The sequence below is a fragment of the Euprymna scolopes genome, chromosome 2, assembly GCF_053919585.1.
Source record: "Euprymna scolopes isolate OS-2025 chromosome 2, ASM5391958v1, whole genome shotgun sequence".
Classification (NCBI taxonomy): domain Eukaryota; kingdom Metazoa; phylum Mollusca; class Cephalopoda; order Sepiida; family Sepiolidae; genus Euprymna; species Euprymna scolopes.
Window position 1 is genome coordinate 76,659,249 of NC_136483.1, and position 12,656 is coordinate 76,671,904.

General features: G+C 37.2%; 1 protein-coding gene across 1 annotated transcript in view; it reads right to left on the reverse strand.

Annotated features, from left to right (window-relative positions):
- LOC145292629 (SEC14-like protein 2) overlaps nt 1-12,656 on the reverse strand; it is a 73,844-nt gene that overhangs the window by 18,400 nt on the left and 42,788 nt on the right. The window contains exons 4-6 of the mRNA XM_080138742.1: nt 12,268-12,424; nt 6,689-6,783; nt 3,459-3,534 (exon numbers count right to left, since the gene is read on the reverse strand). Coding sequence (XP_079994868.1) covers nt 3,459-3,534; nt 6,689-6,783; nt 12,268-12,424 — 328 coding nt within the window. The remainder of the gene's footprint in view (nt 1-3,458; nt 3,535-6,688; nt 6,784-12,267; nt 12,425-12,656) is intronic.

The following is a 12,656-nucleotide window of genomic DNA, read 5'->3' on the forward strand; positions in this document are numbered from 1 at the left end:
AATCTATGTTTAGGTTTAGGCACAGATAAAGAGTGGGGGGAATTATTGATAGTGTTTTCAGCTAGATGAGTGTTTCTTGTGAAAGTTTGGCGAGGGGGGGGACCATAGATTGAAGCTCAGTCGAGCACTTGCCATGAAAATAATGATAAAGCAGTGACAAACACGCAACATCTCTTCTGTGAGATAGAGGTTGCAGGGAAGTGAAAAGGACATCTCCTACGAGGCTAAAAAATGTCTCCTTGTATTAGATTTCAGCAAATGTCATTAATATCAATCATCTAATCTTGGTCAATGCTATAACAAAAGAATTTTCTCTATAAAATGGAAATCACAACTATAGCTTAAAACAAGTATGTTTTATTTTGAGAGGTTTTAAATAACAGACTTGCAATTATAATTCTGATTCCGACTGAATCAAAACATCTCTTGACAAGTGGAATCCACAGCTTGCTCAGAAGTTAACTCAAATGCCAAATTCTTTTTCTATTTTTCTCATAATATATATAAGTTATGGAAATATGAAATATATATGGCATTTAATTTCACAGAATTTTCCATATTTCATCCTTGTGTGGACTTATCAAGCTAAATTCTGCATAGCTTAAATACCATATAGACTTACTACTGAGCTCTACTCATGTATGGAGCACTGCTGACATAAATACCGAAAATCAATAAATAAAATATTATATTTTCTTATAAAATCATATATGCCAACACATGAAATAATAATAATAATTATGTGACCTGGTGGGGACCAAGCGATGCCGAGAGACCTTGCTAGTCGATTAAGGAACAGCTTGTCGCCTGGGTGGTCTCATTGACACGAATTCAGAGGAATTTGCATGGCTGAATTCTAATCATGATGATGATGATGATAGTTTGATGTTGTTTTAAACAGAATACGTCTGTTTCTTGGTGGATAATCAAAATGATCTCCTCTCCCTCCTCGCCAGGAATATCACAGCGCGTGTCAACGCCAGAATAAGTTATAAAAATAAATCTGAAAATTAACAGACGGACTGTGTTGATAGATTGTCGATAGAGATGTCGTCCAGTGATGGAGGTAGAGACCACCCGAAGACCCGTTGAGGCTAATTAGGCGTGACGTTTCGTATTCCTGGCATGAGAATGTTTATTTCCTCGCTGATGGGGTGGAAAAGGTGGGGGGGGGGAGAAGATGAGAGGGGAAAAATCTTTTCTTTCCTTTTCTTTTTGCTTAGTTAAATGAAAGGGTTGCTTTATTATTTTCTCTTCTTTCTTTTAGGCAACCAAGCAAGCCCTTGCTGCCCCCCCCCCTCCGAACAAAGGCGCGCCCACTGATTGGTTGATCGCCACTTGTGGGCATACTTAGAGGGGTGAGGGGGGTGCTAGCGTTTTTGATAAAACAAGGTGAGAAAAGGGAGAGAGAGAGATTCTTTTTCGGGATTCTTTTTGCGACACGTTCTAATATGCGTGTCTCTGGTGGCTGATCTCTTCTCATGGACTGACGGTAGATAAAGAATGAAGAACTTGGTAAAGGAAAGAAAACTGCCAGCCCCCTAAGTTGCATAGCTAGGCCAGTGTGTAACTATTATTTGTAAAGTCGGAGACAATAATCAATTCTATGTTAAGAAAAAACAATTAAGTTTTGACTTTCTTTACTTTAATTGGAAACGCCGTTGTGAATGCAATATATTTCTCCGATAGCCCAGGTGATGTTTGGAAGCTGATTTGAAAGCGGAACCAGAGAGCGACCGACGATGAATACGAATTCGACCACTAGACGAAAACACGGGTGACGCCACAGGTATTGGCTACAACTGCATCTCAACCCACAAGCGTATGCACCTGAGCTGCCCTATAGGGGTTACAATTATATATATACATATATGGTTTTCCTAAAGGTATTCTTTCCAAGTTTATACACAAAAAACTTGCAAAATTTACAGTGACATTTTCTTTGGTCCCCACAAGTGTCTGGTCTACTTGAAGCTCCCTTTATTGGCTCTATTAGTAAAGGATTTTTCTGATAGAATCAGGTCTGCTGTGTTCCACTGCTATTATGCTATACAGGCATGTATAGTTTTTGATACTAGGAGTGCTTTCCCAGGCTTTCAGAAATGTTTTTCCCAAATTAGATAATTGTTCAGTAATTTATGAATTTAAATGTCAGTGTGAGGCTGACTATGTGGGTCAAACTCTTCAGTGTTTGGGAGTGGCAAATGTCCCGTCACGTTTCTGTAAGCGTCAGAGGTTTAAAAAAAATATGTTGATGAGCACATACAGGTATTTACAGATTACATCCGGGCACTTACTTCTCCACGAGTCAGGGATTGGACAGCATTTGCTGGACAATAAATGTTGTTGCGAGGTGTATTCGAATAGTTGTTTCTGCATCATATACAAGGCCTGCTCCAAGCACCAGTTTAATATTCTAGAGGCCTTGTGTGTGACAATATGGAGGCTCACTCTGTAGGCAAATGGAGTTCTCTCATAAATTAGAATTGTTTAAAGAGCTCTTAAAAAAAAAAAAAAAAAAAAATGCCCACATCTTGTCAATATATTTAATTTTTGTTCTACAATTCCATGCAGATATGATGTTCCCTGCCATTTCCTCTAGTAATATTGGCGATAGTTTTCTATTTCTTTCTCCCACTTTTTTCCTATATATTTTTTGTCCCTTTCCTCCATTCGACTTTATTTAAATGTGATTGGACTTTATTTAAATGTCATTCAATTTTATTTAAGTGTCATTTGCCGAGGTTTTATTTTAAACATTATTCACCGATGATCTATTTCTTGAAAATGAGTTGGTCAAAAGATATCTAGAATGTTAGTTTTATTTGAATAGCATCACTGCTTTGTGACCATTTGGCATGTGTGGCGTTTTTCTTTTTTTTTCTTTCTTTACCCTCGTCTTTCTATGTAATAATTGTCCCCGTTTTGATATGTTACATCTATAGAGTTGATTTGTCTCTTTCTTACAGCACTGTAATAGTTGTTGTGATAATTATTAAGCTGTTTAGCTCTTTTATTTTGTTTTTGTTTAAATAATAACACACATTCTGAATTTGAATATTTTTTTTTTTTTTTTAAAGTATATAGTAATATTAAATTTTCCCCAGTACCCCCATGGTGGTGGTGCTTTCTCTGAAAAAATATCTAATCTCTCTTATTGATAAAAGTCAAGAGGCTATATTTAACTAGCTTCTTTTTTTGCTCATCTTCTATCTCGACTGTTCATGACATTACTTCCTCTAGCACATCCCATCTTTACTATGTAGTCAAGTATGTTGTTCAGACTATCAGGTCCTTATCAGTTGCCATACATCAGTCAATCACTTGGCCACGTACAGATTAGCAATTTCAAATCACCTATTATTTTATTTGTCTTTGTTACAACTGATAAAACAGAATTATCAGATATAAATCTATTAAAATTTATAAAATACAAAAAAAAAAAAAAATCCACTTACCTGGTTTCCATAGATGTTTACGGCCAAGATTTTTCAGATCCATTATACATATTAACTGGTTGATCTTCTTCCCAGTCTAAAAATAAATCACAGATATTCACTAAATTGGCATTGTATTTCACGTTTAGATATATTAACAACAACATTTTTAACATTAAATTTCACATAACATATACTTTAAAAGAAATCTATAAATTGAAATAAGGATTTTAGACATATGGTCTAGTAGTATATATATAAGGATTTTAGACATATGGTCTAGTAGTATATATATATATATATATATATATATATATATATATATATATATATATATTATATACACACATTAGCAGCCAAAAATCTGGGACAGTTTAGTTTTTTTTCAATTTCTCCAGAATATTTGGGGGGATTACAACTAAGCTTACACACATTTAACATATCTCTTATGTTGATACACCGTATTAATCACACTTCATTATAAAGGATAGAAAAAAAAAGTTATGAGCATTTCAATTTTTTTTTGAAAACAAAGTGGCCAAAACCATGGGACAAAGCAAAGAAAATAATTTATTGTGAACTGTGTAGTCAGTTTTTCCACATTTTTAAGTACGAAAATGACGAATAAGTCGATTACGTTACTTTGTAGTCATTGCAGTCGGTTCCACCATCATTATGACACCTAAAATTGATGTTTCCATAAAAAAATCAATTATTAAAGTTCATAGGGGAAAAAACCATTCAATACGGAAGATAGCTGATGACTGGAAGCTGTCGAAAAGTACCATTGGGAGAGTTATAAAGGATTTCAAGAATACTGGGAAAATTCTACCACCGAAGAGAAATGGTAGACCTCAAATAACTTCTCCAAGACAAGATCGATTGATTAAGAAGATGGCACTGAATGATAGGTTTCAGACAGCTGCCAGCATTTCTTGTGAACTATATGCCTATCATGACATGACAGTATCAAGATGCCTGAATGAAATTGGTCTGTTTGCAAGATTACCAGCTAAGAAACCGTTGATAAACAAGAAGAACAAGAAACTCAGATTAAGCTTTGCTCAAGAGCATGTGTTGTGGACAGATGATCAGTGGCGAAATGTACTTTTTCTGATGAAAGTAAGTTTAATGTATATGAATCTGATGGGAAGAAATTTATAAGGTTTGCTGGCAAAGATTTAATAAAAAATGCACAAAGAAAACGGTTAAGTTTGGTGAGGGCAACGTAATGGTGTTTGGAATGATTTCTTGGGAAGGAATGACAAATCTGATCCATCTAAACACCAAAGTTAATTGAACAATATATAAGAACTTGTTGAGAGATCATGTCATCCCAATACTTTGAAATTCTGAGTGTGAAAAATCTATTTTCATGCAGGATAATGCCCCCTGCCACAAGGCTAAGCATGTAATGGAATTTTTGAACGAGCAAAATGTAGATGTTTTGGATTGGCCTCCTCAAAGTCCGAACCTAAACCCCATTGAAAACCTATGGTCTACTTTTAGGGAACCGTGTGAGTGCAAGAAACTATCAATACTGAAGATTTGTGGCTAAAACTTAAAGAATGGGCGAAAGTTTCACGTGATAAATGTCGCCATCTCATTCAATCTTGCAGTAGAAGGTGCGCTGCAGCTATAGAAAATAAAGGCTTGTTCACTAAATATCAAATGTGTGTCCACCAATTTTGGTATTTTGATGTTTCAGTGTTATTATTTTTTAATTTGTTTTCTTTGTCTCACGGTTTTGGCGACTAATTTAAAAAAAAAAAAAAAATGCTCATAACTTTTTTCTATCCTTTATAATGAAGTGTAATTAATACTGTTAATAAGAGATATGTTAAATGTGTGTAGTTGTAATCCCCCCAGAATGTTCTGGAGAAATTGAAAAAAATAAAAAAAACTGTCCCAGATTTTTGGCTGCTAGTGTATATATATATATATATATTACACACACACACCATAAATTATAATTCCAAAACACTAGAGACGGAATTAATTCAAACTCATAAATTTTTATTAGTTATCTCTCTTCATATATCTATCTATATATCTATAAAAGTGAACGTGTGTGTGTGTGTGTGTGTACATTTCCCTACGCAATAACTCTGTCAATTTTAAGTCTATAGACTCGAAATACAGGATACTGAGATTTGGGAAAATCTTTGTGATCTGTTTTCGGCCAGGAATTTGGCTGTTAAGGGGTCAAAGTTCAACGATTTAACCTTTGAGAACTCTACCAAACTCCTCCGCCAATTTTGGGTCTAAACACTTGAAATTTTAAATATAGTTTCCTTGGACATGGATCTAACTTAATAACTTGATTTGAGCCCAAAACAATAAATGTTAAGGGGGTCATAATAGGAAGTCAAAGTTAAAAAAAAATTGACCTCTGCGGTCTCTACTAAATTACTCAGACAATTTCTGGTCTAAACATTTGAAATTTTACATAAAGGGTATTCAGAGATAGGGCAAGCATTTTAATCGGTTTGGGTCGAAAATTTTTAGTTACCAATATATAAATGTATGGATGTATGTATGTTTGCATGTCTGCCTAAAACTTTCGACAGAGGCAATGGATTTTTACAAGATCAGTATCGTTTTAAAGTTCGATCTTTCAGACGACAAATATCGAAAAATTGGCTAAAAACATTAATATGTTCACCTTCAACTGGGCACTTTTCTACAGAAGGGGAGCGCTTTTTTCGCTGATATATTTGAAAGTCATCCTCTCCTTTTGATTGTCTAGCCTTAATTTAAACATAAGTCATTTCCGGTTTGCCGGTAGTCGTAACAGCAAAGACGTCAGGTTTTTTCCCCCCATTTTTTTCCTCCTTCACGGTACGGGTTCAAGCCTGCCTTTTTACTACCACTTTTTTTTTTTTTGCTCAACACACACATCTAAACACCCGCCCAACGCCAGGCTTAAATGTTAGTATATCTATAAAAGTGAAAGTGTCCGTCTGTGTGTGTGTGTGTGTCTGTGTACATTTCTTATGAGATTTGAAAGAATTTTTGTTGTAGTCGCCTATATTTTTGTTATGATGGTGATCTACCCCATTCGTGACTAAATGAACTCTTCCAGACACAATATATAGAGTAGATTATAATGAAGTCGCTGAGCAATTTTTCTTTACTTCTGTAAATGCACAATCTTGTAACTCTAGCACCATGTTGCTATATTTATTAGCAACCCTTCAAGATTACAATAATTATTGATGAAAACATACGCAGTGGTATCTACAACTCACCTTTTCAGAAGCTTCCTTGAAGATCCTGTTCATTTTCTCCATCATGGCCACTTTGTTTTTTATCATGGCTGACCTCTTTGCAGATCTCAACAGGCCTGAATAGAGAGAGAAAGAGAAAAGAGCACTTGAGAAAACCTGGCAGAGAGTATTAGACATACAACAAAAACAGAACACAGGAAACAACAATAAAAAAATGATTGCAACATTGTTTCTAATCAGAAGATTAACAGCTTACAAAAATATCTGACCCCCCCCCAATAACAGAATGTTTTAAAAATTCGTGCTTATTTAGAATTACACTTAATTAACAGACAAAAATACAGAAAAATCTTTATGATGTACATACTTGTCACAGAACAAAGTCATATTCCAAAAATCATATAAATTGATCAAAGTAGTTTTTTTTTTATTTACGAAAATCAAATTTTACGATTTTTAGCGATTACAAAGTTTTAATTACTTTGAATACAAACAAATTCTTGATAGTCAAATAGAGTTGTCGCCCTTGAGCTTTAAGACAGTCTAACAAATATGGCGGCTCTCGACCCATCTTGCTTCCTTATAAAATTTGATTTTCTTAGTTTAAATAAAAACTACTTGATCAATTCACTTAAGTTTTGGAATATGACATCTTTGTTATATTTTCTGTATTTTTGTCATTTTTTAATTAAGTATAACTTAACTATAAGTATAATTCTAAATATGCACCATTATATCACTATTGCCGAAAGCATTGTAAAATTTTATCATTGTATAAACAATTGCAAACTTCCAATTAGATTGGTTGGTGATTTTGTTTTATGGCATATCAACTGTATCGAATTCAACTTCAATCGCCACCAACGCTTGAAATAGTAACACAATAACCTCATGACTGTAAACGACACTGTCCCTTCCTCTCACTCAAGCTTGCTTTTTATGCAGTTTTTCACCTTGTCTCATTTGCATGTGTGCTCTCTGTTTTCTCGCGATCTCGCGAGACCACAGTTTATAAAACACCAGGCGCCATCTTTTTTTCTCTTTTACCACCCAACACTTCCCTTCGGCAAGTCCACCCCTCCTCCGTCATGCCACTGCTCAAACACACATCCACACAATGCACAAATGTTACATGATAAGGGCTGTCCCCTTTTCATGTAAGTATAAAAATAGAGAGATTTAGTTAAAATGAAAATAAAATGAGAGAAAACGAGAATCGAACCCTGGAGATAAGTTTGAAAGAACAATAGGTTTTAAATGGAATGTCCAGTAAATTGTTGATTCTGATAAAATAAATAATAAATAAACTATTCATTGTTAGAAAGAATGTGGATAATAAAATATGGGTTAAATGACTTAGATATGTAGGTTGAATTCCTTTGTGAAAACAACAAAGGAAAAAATGGGAAATCAGAATGTTCGGAAACGTGCAGGTCGCGCATGTTGATGGCACGTGAATTGTGGTCACGTTGGCGGGACATGCATGGATTTCTCAATATAGGAAGTGAGAGTTAGTTAGTTAGTTAGTTAGTGAAAAGTCAGAAGAAGGGAGGCAGAGAGTCAGAGTCAGACGATAGTCTGGGTCCAGACATGGGTTTCAATCGTCTAGAAGCGAGACGTCACTTTTGAAACATTAGAATGTGAATCTTTGAATTCCTGAACGCAAAGCCACCAACCGGTTAAGTGGAAGAATAAATGCTCATCATGTTTTTATAACTGCCGTCTCCTGTGTCCATCATTATATGAAAAAGGTATTGTCTATTTATGTGTACAAACTATTTGAAATTCATCATCTAAAAAATGTGTTAGAAAGTATATGTGTCTATTTATGTTATACAAACACTCCCGTTCATACGAACTGTCAAAGCATAAATGCCAACCTGTCAATCCATCGGCATAAATGCTAACCTATCGGTCTGTCTATCTAGATATAAAAACACCTTCTCAAAATGCATTTATATGCAATCTCTCTCATTTATAAACTCCCACTCTCCCTTTACACCTGTTAATGTCTTTCAATATGAACACTCCTAAGACTGTCTATCACTCTAAGACTTTCTAATACAAACAAGAACACTAAATAAGAACTCACGTAACATACGCGCACAAGTGGTACCTTCGTCTAATAATAACACCCTTACGTAACACAAATACACGGATGCTTGCTACTCTGGTGAGTATTACACTCCCCTCTGATCTGATGATCACAGAGTGGACTGCAAGGTTGGTCTCCTAGTCTGCTTACTTCTGCGAAGGGGCACATTCATAGGTTCTGGTTCTGATTCACATTTTGGTTCCGTGTCTGGTTCTGATTCTGTTTCCGCTGCGTCAGATGAAGTATAATCATCACTCTCTGGTCTGTTGATTTCGTTCATCAGTAGCTCATCACTTCAGGATTCATTGCTATCCTCTGTAGTTGTATGATGCACCTCAGAAGCTGGACGAAGATCGTGCACATGGCACGGGGTTCCGTCAACTAGGACCAACTGCTGGCTGATCACCCCAAAGATTCATCCTCGCTTGAATTTGGTGATGCACCGGTTTCCAGATGGTCTCACCCAAACTGGATCCCCTACCTCATATTTAGCATGTCTTTTCTGGTTGACTGGCTGTGCAGCATCAATTCCCTTTAATCTAACATGATATGTGTATATGGCATTGGCCGGCGCTGTTGTAGGTAATTTCCTATCCTTTGGCGTGACGTTATATCAATACGTGGCCTCCGTAATGATACATTGGTTTCTGGCAGCAATTCTCTTAATGCTACCATGACTCCTCTCAGCAATGCCATTCCCTGACGGCACATGAGTGCATCGCAACCGTAGTCGGACGCCCCATTCATCTAACAGCATCGTTATCCGTCAAGATCTCTTCCGGATGGATGACAAGATGCAAACAACACTTGCCAAGTCCTGTTTAATCATGTGTCGCTATACCGCAAAACGTGTGAGTCCACAATCAATAAGAGTTAGAAAGGGTAATGTCCATCGCCACCCTCTGCCACACCTTGATGTCCAATGGTCCTTTTTACCATTGCTCTGGTGCAGGATCAATAGACTGACACGCCTCATAGTGCCTGACAATCTACCTGACATCTGCCTTTGTCACTGCTTGGTCAACACGCCTCGCAAAATACACTGTTCTCTTTACACCTGGATGTCTGCTCCGTGCATGAATCTTCTGTATTTGACATGGGCTAATCACGCCAATTGCAACTGCGTGAGATCGAGCAGTGTGCTCCACACCCATCTTCACGGCTCCATACCATCTGTGAGGTATATGGGTTAGTTGGTCGGCATGATTACAATGTGATGTTACCAGCATTACCCCTACTGATAGTCCATACTCAGGTCTTCTCTGGGGAGCAGGGTGGCGCGGACATCCTGCCCCCTGACGTGTTTCCAGCACAGTTTTGGGCTAGGTGCCCTATGCAGCCACATTGGAAACAGCACAGTCGCCCCTGCCCTTTGTTAGTGCAGCTTCTCGCAAAATGACCTCGCCGACCACAGCAGTAACATCTTCCATTAGTCGTGGGGCTCAGACAGGGAATCTCCCCAGCCTCGTTCTGCGCTGCCTTTGTTGCCATCACAACTGGTTTCCCCAGGTCCCCCTCATCTCTGATGATAGCCCGTGTGCATCCATCAAGTACTCCATAGGCATTGCAGACACACTCGTAGAGGCTCTCAACAATTGTTTAACATGGGTGGGAAGTCCGGCCACAAATGCATATGCCAATGTCCTCTCCGACACTCCATTGCCAAACAGCACAGCAAGTTTCTTCAATTCTGCAAAGAACACATCCACAGTTTCTCTCGGCATGAGCTTCCTGGAGGCGAATCTTTCATAAGCCGTGCAAGGATCTATTGCAAATGCCTTGTACAGTGCATTTTCTATAGCAGTCACATCAGCCTTCTCGGTGGCACTAAGTTGGTGATACACACTCAGAGCGCCCCCAGCCAATCTCAGGGGAATCACAGTGTGCACTCTTTACCTCACAGAGATTGCAGGTCAACTCGACCCTCTCAACCTAGTCAATGATGTACGTGGACCCATCAAAGTCTGGAATCAGTTTCAGATCAAACTTTGAGTTGGTCATTTTTCACAGCAATAGCCAGAAATAGCTTGTATCGAATTCAACTTCAATCGCCACCAACGCTCGCAATAGTAACACAATAACCTCGTGACTGTAAATGACACTGTTTCCTCCTCTCACTCAAGCTTTTTAGGCAGTTTTTCACTCTGTCTCTTTTGCATGTGTGCTCTGTTTTCTCGTGATCTTGCGATCTCGTGAGACCACAGTTTATAAAATACCAAGCGCCATCTTTTTTCTCTTTTCCCACCCAACACTCCCTGCGGCAAGTCCACCCCTCCTTGATCACGCCACCGCTCGCACACACATCCACACAATGCACAAATACGCAAACACTTGCTACTCTAGTGAGTATAACATCAACTCGTTTTGGTTTATTAAATCCTACATCCAATAATTTTGGAAAACATTTTTATGCTTCAAGTTCTTTATATGTTCAAATATTTATCCATAGAGCTTGTTTTGTTTTTTTGTAGAAGGAAATTGTTGCTTTTGACTTTGCAGAACATGATTAAGTTTTCCAAAGGAATAAGAAAAGCAATAACATCAATGTTTGGTGCTTTTTAGGTCAGGAAGTCAGTATTTTCAGACAGCCCAATATCTCATACAACTCATATCTCAAACAAGCCATTGTGGGATTTTCTTGTATTGATTTTAATTTCACTCTGAAAGAAAGTGTGATTCTCGCAAATGAGAATGTAATAAATATCCTTAAGATGTGTACTGAAACAGAAATATGGCAACAGCTTTTGTAAGAAGAAATATAACAATTGTATATAATTTTAGAGCAATTTTACTTGGTATGTGATAATGGTATATATATATATATACACGCACACAACAGAAAATGGTGATTGTACAGAAAGGAGGTAGGGTTATGTTTGCAAATAAGTGCTCTGCAAGAATTTATCTGGTTAAGGATGTTTGATGAATGGCTTGCATTTTGGTGTCCCTTAATTCTGACTTTTATGTGGAAGTAAATGCTTCCTTTGCACAATCATCTTCGTAGTCTTTTATCGGGATACAATCAGGCTGATAACAATCAAGGTTGGGAAACTGAGAACAAGTGAGAGATTTGTTGAAATGTAGTCAAACCTGCTCCAAGATGGTAACAGGAAAAGGAGAAAAAGGAGTGGGTTGGTTCTCAGTGTGTTGTCAAGATTGAGCGGGAAAGAAAAAAGGACAGAACTCAGTGTGCAAGCAAGGATTGGGTTACCTGTGGGCCAATTCATGAGACCCTCATTTTTTGGTTGAAATCTATTTCACAATTGTTGGCTCGTTTTTGACCTTGAAGAAGCCAAGTGACTGTTGCAGCCTGGACAGCTGCTGCTACTGACTGTAAAATTTGATTATCTGAAATCTCTAATTTTGACTCTTTTGGATGAATTATTTTCATTACTAATGTCGGTACAATGAGTACCAAAACATAATTGCATTTATGTTAGCAATTTTAAATGTTTACATAAGACCCACACACAAGAATATAAATTTTTTAAATTAAACATCTTACCTTGCATGTCAGCATTTCCAATTGGATCATACCATACTGGGCAACCTGTTTTGTCAAATCCTATGGTGCCTCCAGTGTAGTATTTTTGAATAACTTCAGGATCAGAGTAGTCTTCAAGAATCGAATCAGCTCCAATTTCCTGACGCCATAAAAGATTCTGAAATTCAACAAAATTTACACATATAGAACTAAAGGCGCAAATAACCCACATGAAAAATGCTGGTTCGATTCAACAAGGCATAGATTGACTAGATTTAGCATGGAAGTGGTTGGTAAAATTCAACATAACAAATGCCAACTATATTTAGCATGAGACTGAATTGATTTAACTGACCCCCCCCCCCCACCTACCTAACTTGCCTAATTGCAACCAATAATGAGCTGATTAG